General features: G+C 29.7%; 1 protein-coding gene across 1 annotated transcript; it reads right to left on the bottom strand.

Moving 5' to 3' along the window:
• Positions 1–379: 379 nt before the first annotated feature.
• Positions 380–7,318, bottom strand: LOC111680023 (integral membrane protein GPR180). Its single transcript, XM_023441630.2, has 6 exons — positions 6,313–7,318; positions 4,370–4,802; positions 4,153–4,296; positions 4,018–4,088; positions 3,660–3,949; positions 380–785 (listed from the first exon to the last, which is right to left on the bottom strand). Exons 1-6 carry the CDS (start codon positions 6,816–6,818, stop codon positions 559–561), a joined length of 1,671 nt encoding a protein of 556 aa, XP_023297398.2. The 5' UTR covers positions 6,819–7,318; the 3' UTR covers positions 380–558.
• Between the last annotated feature and the right edge of the window lie 524 nt (positions 7,319–7,842).

Here is a 7,842-nt window from a genome sequence, read left to right as displayed (position 1 = left end):
AGTTAATTACTTTTGATGAAGAAAAAAAAAACTAAATATACAAATATTTATATTATACACAGTTTATAAATTGTTGCATTTTGTTGCTTTTTTTTTGTTGTTGTTGTTTACAGTTAAATTGTAACATAATTATTTCGTTGCTTAATTATTTTGTTTTATGTAGTTGTTGTTATTGAGTGATAAATGATTTGTTTTAAGTTTATAGTAGAAATAAAGAAAATTTCTTTTAAGATTATCACGTTGTTTTGTTTTGCATTTGGCAAATGCTTATTTCATTTATACAAAAATTACAAACAAATATTTTTTTAAAACTATTATTAATTTTTTGTTATTTTGTTTGTTTGTTTTTCCTTGTTTTTGTTGTAGGTTGATTGTAGTATTACATAATTTTATTTTTTTTTTAAATAAAAAATAAAAAACCTTTTTTTTTGTCTGTAATCATAAGCACTATATATATAGTAATTGCGCACATTTATAAATATAACTTTTTTTGTTGGTTTGTATTGTGACTATAGGATTCATTTCCTTTTTTTTTTCAAATTCCAATTTCAATTTTTTTTATGCCACAATATGACTATTTTTATTTAGATCTGTTAAAAGTTCTGCATCTAAATCTTCAGCTTCTAGTAAATCAGTACAGGCATCACCATTAGGTATAATAGGTCTGTTTGTAGTATTTGTAGAATTTGTTACAACAATAATATTGTTGTCTATAGAATTTTGTCGTCGTTCACGTTCTCGTACTATGTGTGGTGCTTCATTGAATTCATCTAATTCATCCATGCCTAAAGGAAAAGAATGTAATTTAAATAGAAATTGATAAATTATTAAATGATTAACAAGCGAAAAACAAGCCATGTGTTTTTCGTTAATAGTTTTTGAAAGAATTTTCTTTTAGAGATACACTTCTTTAGACAAGTTTGTTCTAGTCACTGTTTTCAAATGTCTTTCAAAAACAATTTTCATTAACAAAGTTTTATCGAGAGACCAGTTTTTTTGCAAAAGATTTTCTCCTGTTAGTTTTCTTAAGCAAAGTGTCTTGTAGAGACAGTTTTTATATAAAAACTTTATTCTAAAAACATGTTTCTTTAGAAAAGTTTCATCTAGAGACGAGTTTCTTTAAATTTGTTTCAAATTTGTTTTCTTTATCAAAGTGTCTTATAAAAAGTGTTTTCTTTAGTTACATATTTTCTAGAGACGCCTTTCTTTAGAAAAGTTTATTCTCAAGTTAGTTTTCTTAAGCAAAGTATCTTCTAAAAAGAGTTTTCTTTAAACAAGTGTCTTTTAGAGACACTTCTCTAGAAAAGTTTCACTTAGAGATGTGTTTCTTTAGAAAAGTTTCATCTAGAAACTTTTAAATTTTCTTCTTGAGAAGGTCTTCCTTAGAAAAGTTTCTTCTCAAATTAGTTTTGTTTTACTAAACAAAACTAATTTGAGTCTTCTAGAAAGAGTTTTCCTTAGATAAATGTTTTCTAGAGACACTTTTTTAGAAAAGTTTATTCTTAAATTAATTTTCTTTAGCAAAGAATCTTCTAAAAACAGTTTTCTTTAAACAAGTGTCTTTTAGAGAAACTTTTCTCAAAAAAAAAAAAAAAAAAAAAATTCACCTAGAACACGGTCTTCTTTAGAAAAGTTTCCTCTGAAATTAGTTTTGTTTAGCAAAGGGTCTTCTAGAAAGAGTTTTTCTTAGATAAATGTTTTCTAGAGACACTTTTTTAGAAAAGTTTATTCTTAAATTAGTTTTCTTTAGCAAAGTATCTTCTAAAAACAGTTTTATTTAAACAAGTGTCTTTTAGAATCACTAGAACAGTTTCACCTAGAGATGTGTTTCTTTAGAAAAGTTTCATTTAGAGACGGGTTTCTTTAAATTTTCTTCTCCAGATGTTCTTTTTTAGAAAAGTTTCTTCTCCAATTAGTTTTCTTTAGCAAAGTGTCTTCTAGAAAGAGTTTTCTTTAAACAAGTATCTTTTAAAGACACTTTTCTCTGGAAAAGTTTACCTAGCGACGTGTTTCTTTAGAAAAATATCTTTTCGGGTAAGTTTTCTTTAGCAAATTGTCTTTCAAAGACAGTTTTCTTAAGAAAAGTTTCATCTAGAGACTGGTATCTTTAGAAAAGTTTCTTCTCAAGTTAGTTTTCTTTAGCAGTGTCTTCTAGAGATAGTTTTCTGAAGACAAATATCTTCCAGAGACAGTGTTCTTTAGAACAATGTCTTCAAGAGACAGTTTTCTTTAGACAAGTGTCTTCCCGAGCTAGTTTTATTTACAAAAATTTATTCTCAAGTTAGTTTTCCTTTTAAAACTATCAGTTTTTTCGAGAAGAGACTTTTAGAGACAGTTTTCTCTAGAAATGTTTCATCGAGAGAGGGTTTCTTTAGAAAAATTTATTTTCTTTGGCAAAGTGTCTACTAGAGACACTTTCCTTTTTAAAATCTTCTTTTAGATATAGTTTTCCTAAGAAAAGTATCATCCAGAGACAGTTTTCTTTAGACAAGTGCTTTCCAGAGATAGTTTTTTTAGACAAGTGTCTTCCCAAAACAGTTTTCTTTATACAAATGTCAGTAGCCGTTAGAAAAGCTTCTTCTCAAGTTAGTTATCCTTATCAAAGTCTCTTCAAAAGCCAATTTTTTAGACAAGTCTCTTCCAGAATCATTTTTCTCAAAAAAGAGTTTCTCTAGAAAAGTTTCTTCTTAACTTAGTTTTCCTTATTGGCAATCATGCCAGAAGAATGGGTTTCGAATATAAAGACTACCGTAGAAGTTGTAATAATAAAGAAGAAGAGGAAACAATACCTTACCTCACAGAGAATAATGTTTCGGCCTTGGTACTCTATATTGTCTCGATAAGCTATCTGGGATATGCCTGGAGAATATACAAAACTTTGTGAATCAAACTGGTTGGTTTAAATCCGAAAGTAGAAAGTAACAATAAAATGTACTCCTACGACCACTAGGGTAACACTACGAAACTTCAACTAGGTGGACTCATGTGAGCCACTCATCCTAGATTGAGTGGCTGCCCTTCTTAGCTAACCTAACCTAGTTTTCCTTATCAAAGTGCCTTCCAAATTCAGTTTCTTTTGGGACAAGAGTTTTTCTCTTCAGTTTTCTCTAGAAAGATTTCTTTTTATAACAGTTTTCTCTAGAAAAGTTTCTTCGAAAGACCATTTTAGTCAAGAGGCAGTTGGCTTTTGAAAAGAGTCTTCTAACGCAAGTTTTCTTTGAGAAACATTATTTTTGAAGCAGTTTCCTTAGAAAACATTCATCTTTGCAAAGTTTTCCTTAGAAAATATTCCCCGAGATGCAGTTTTCTTTAGAAAAAATACTTCTAAAGGCAGTATTCCTTAGAAAACCGTTTTCCAGATGCAGTTTTCTTTAGAAAACATTTTTCTAAAGACATTATTCTTTAAAAAAAATTCTTTAAAGTTTGTTTTCCTTACACCTTACTAAAGAAACATTTTGTAGACTTTTTTCTTAGAAAAATTTCTTCCAGACATCTTTTTGCTTAGGTAATTGACATTTGGTAATAAATTCCTTTAAAACGGTCTCAGTTTCATAAACTTTTCATAAGAAAAGTATCTTCTAGAAACTGTTTCATTTCTGCCTCCAAAAATGATCTCCTTTCTGTCTCCATAAATGGTTTTTTCCTTCTCTTTCACTCACCTGCATATTTTGTACCAGTTAAAAGTAAATATTGTCCAGAACGATTTGGCCACAATAAACCGGTCATAACACAATACGCCAAACAATCAGCTGAATTTGTAATGCCCAGCAATAGTTTATAACGCCACATAGGACTAACCTGTAAAGCGACTATAGCCACAATAGGCAAATAAATAAACCAAACAAGACTTGAAGCGCCTAAATGTAAAAGAAAATCTAATTTCTTAGTTGAATGTTCATATTTCATAGTGTTGCGCAGTTCATACAAAAACCACAACATAAATGTGGTGCTGGAAATAATTACAAAACAATTTATTTAAAAGAATCTTAAGAAAATTTATAATAAAACCCAACTTACCGCAAAATTAAAACAATCCATCCCGGCCAGGTTTGATATTCATCAACATCGGATATTATATCCACTTCGGTCTTTAGAAAATATGAAAAAACACCAAAATTATTTTCAAACATAGAAACTTCAAACAAAACTTACTCTATTCCAATAGTAAAGGAACACATGAAACGCACAATAGGGTACCCAGATACTCATTAAGATAATCCAGCCGGTGCGGCTTATTTGTTGACGAGTCACAGCCCAACCTTTGGCCAATAAGAGTAAAATTAACATAAAAGTGGTCTAGACGCAATAAACAGAAACCAACTAACATTAAAATCAATTTCATTACCCAAAAGCTTGCTCCACAACTTACCCTACTAAATATATCTAATATGTCACCCGATGTTTGTACATTTGGCAAACCTTTACCATTCATGGCAAACTTTATCAAATGTGCTGATATCAATGCTAAGCTAACGAACTCACTTAACAGACTCAGCGTAAATAGTTTGGTAACAGGATGTTTTTGTAAACGTACCGCATAGATTTGCATTGGCAGGAGTATCATATAGACTAAGAAAAATATTAAATACATTTCTAAAAGATTTTGACGATCAAATGAGAATTCATAGGTTAACGGATGAGCAGCTGAATTATTTGGATGTCCATTGACTACGTGTATATCGTAGTGTACTTCGGAAATGCTGTTATTAAGAAATGAGGCAGGCGCTGTTAGTGTATCATAAGCATGCCATTTACATGTGGTGCGATTGCGATAACAAGCCACCATGGCAACGTACCAGAATCTAAAGAAATTGATCAATGATAGAAAATAAATTAAATTTCGCGCAGTTTACTTTTTCATTAAGTTAATGAATGAATAATGCGAATTTATAAAAATTTATGTTATTTTGTTTCTGACTCTTTACCAAAGTTAATTCAGTAATATTTTATTTTGCCGGCAGTATTATTATTAGCGTTAAATATATAAGTTGTTAAATTCAGGAAATATCTATAACTGAATCATTGTTTATTCAGCTGTTTAAATTGCATATTTTAAAAATTTAATTACAGAGGTCATTTCCCCTTGTTAGACAAAATTCTATACTGTATTATTTAAAGTCATCTTTATGAACTAGAAATAGAACTGAAATAGAACTGAACTAAACTGAACTAGAATTGAACTAGAACTAAACTAGGATTGAACTAGAACTGAACTAGAACTGAACTAGAACTGAACTAGAACTGAACTAGAACTGAACTAGAACTGAACTAGAACTGAACTAGAACTGAACTAGAACTGAACTAGAACTGAACTAGAACTGAACTAGAACTGAACTAGAACTGAACTAGAACTGAACTAGAACTGAACTAGAACTGAACTAGAACTGAACTAGAACTGAACTACAACTGAACTAGAACTGAACTAGAACTAGAACTGAACAAGAACTGAATTAGAACTGAACTAGAACTGAACTAGAACTGAACTAGTACTTAACTAAAACTGAACTGAATTATAAATAAACTAGAACTAGACTAAAACTAAACGAGAACTTAACTAGAACTAAACTAGAGCTGTACTAGAACTGAATTCGAACTGAACTAGAAATAAACTTGAACCAAAACAAAACTAAAGTGGAACTGATTTAGAACTGATCTAAAAATTACTAGAATTGAACTAGAGCAGATGGATAACTAAACTGGAACTAAATTAAAATTAAAGAAAAACGAAACAAGAAATGATCTTGAACTTTACTAAAAGTGATCTACAACTGAAATATAAAAAAAGCTAATTTAAAAACATCTAGTAATCTGTCAAGTTTGTTTACTTAAAATGTTGTCCCTTATCAATACAAGATACCAATAGACTAATTTATTAAACTAATTTATTTAAAAGAAAGGAAAATATATTTCTTATTTTTATCTAAAACAACTAAGCAAACAAATATCTATTCAAAATGCAGAAAAAAAAACGTAAAATGTTTAGTACCAACTGCTGCCAGAATAAACCTACTACAACATTATCTTATCATTGAGGGACGGTTCTTTTAAGATTTTCAGTGATTTTTGTTAAATTGTTATTGTTTAACGCTGGCAGAGATGGACACGTGTATGGAAACTTGTTTGCTTGCAAAACGAATGGGTATAAACGAGAGTAGAAAAACAGTAGAGAAAAAAGACTAATGACCCTGAATGTTTGAACCTTAAATGTGTAGTTTGCCAATTGGCACTAAAGCAGCAGATGGCACTTGTAATAATGTGTTCAGGCCAAAGCAACCATTTGGTTTGTTCTACTTTTAAACATTGAGCACTCACCTTGGCTGGGATACCTCACTAATAACGTAGGTAAATTGATTGCCAGCTATAACATTGTTGGGAGCATCCTCATCCACACACAATTTACCCTGCGGACAGGGAATGCGCCTTAGGAAGTCGCGCTTGCCATGAGGATTGCAGTCTACATCATAGGCCAAAAGTTGGACACGTTGAAACATATGCTGGCAGGCCAATTCACGGGCATATATACTCAAACTACGATTGTTGTAGAAATCCACAAATGTTGATTTATCCAAGACCACCAATGTAACCGGCTGATGAAACTCCTGCTGAGAAGTGACATTGCCATAAATGTAACCAAACGAATCTTGTGGTCGATGCAGTTCAGCCTTTTGAAAACCGAATTTAACAATAAATTTAAAAAAATCTTGAGTATCAAAAGAACCCTTGAGATGAGTGGCAGCGACCCTGTACTGTTGACAGCAAACCAGGAAGGTTATAAGATGTAGGAGTAACCTTAACTGGGTACTCCCTTTTAAATTCATGTTTTTGCTTACACTTTTTTCTTTTTTTACTTTTGTTGTATGTTTTTCTATTTTCTTCCTTTTTTCTCTTACGAAAAAAATTAATTATTCACCAAAAGTTAAAAGTTTTTCAGGTTTTTTTCTTAACTTTTACTTTTTTCTTGTTTATTTTTTTTTCTTTTTTACAATTAAAAATTAAGCAATTATTGAAAAACAAAAACAATTTATCAATTACAATAACAAAAAACACACTATAAATTAATTGTCGCGTTGGTTTTGTTGTTGCGCTGCTGTTGGGTGTGTGTATTTGATGTGTTTTTTTCTTTTCAAGAAGTTTTATATTTTTTCCTTTTTCTAAACATTTGTTTTCTTTTTATTTATAGTTAACTGTTTGCCACATTATTATTATATATTTATTTGATTTTTCTAAATATAAATAACTTTATTTTCACTTAATTAAAACTATAAAAAAACACCGAGCAAATTCGCGTTTAGTGCAAATTACAAGAAGAGCAGTAAAATGTGAAAGAGATGAAGAAGAAGAGAACAAGTGTGGAATACAACAATAAAAATAAACATAAAAACAAATGTTGACGTGTATATTCACCACAAAAGACAATAAGAGTTTATATTGCGCTGAGCTTGTGTTTATAACAAAAATAAATAAAACATAGCAAAGACAAAACTCTTATTAGAATGTGGTGGAATACCCAGAGTTTTTAGAGCAATGAACAAAAATATATGTTATTTAGTTAAGTTAATAGGAATATTACATTTTTGTTTGTTTGTCAAACATGTTTGATGAAATAGAAAAGAGTTCTAACAGAAAAGGCTTTCTAAAGAAAATATACAAACATTTTTCTAAAAAAAAACTGTTATAAAAACATTTTTCTAGAAAAAAACTAGTATACATTTTTCTAGAGAAAACTGTTTTACAAATATGCAAAGATTTTTCTAAAGAAAACTTTTATAAAAACATTTTTCTAGAGAAAACTGTTAAAAAAACATTTTTCTAGAAAAAACTGTTATAAAAACATTTTTCTAC

Source organism: Lucilia cuprina, chromosome 6 (assembly GCF_022045245.1).
Source record: "Lucilia cuprina isolate Lc7/37 chromosome 6, ASM2204524v1, whole genome shotgun sequence".
Lineage (NCBI taxonomy): Eukaryota > Metazoa > Arthropoda > Insecta > Diptera > Calliphoridae > Lucilia > Lucilia cuprina.
This window is presented reverse-complemented; position numbering and strand designations above follow the sequence as displayed.

Excerpts from the sequence above, each read along its gene's own strand:
- LOC111680023 (XM_023441630.2), bottom strand. The coding sequence starts at position 6,818 with ATGAATTTAAAAGGGAGTACCCAGTTAAGGTTACTCCTACATCTTATA. Across the intron at positions 4,089-4,152 it reads TCCTTTACTATTGGAATAGA|ACCGAAGTGGATATAATATC; the intron begins GTAAGTTTTGTT and ends TATTTTCTAAAG. Across the intron at positions 3,950-4,017 it reads TGGATTGTTTTAATTTTGCG|CACCACATTTATGTTGTGGT; the intron begins GTAAGTTGGGTT and ends AATTATTTCCAG.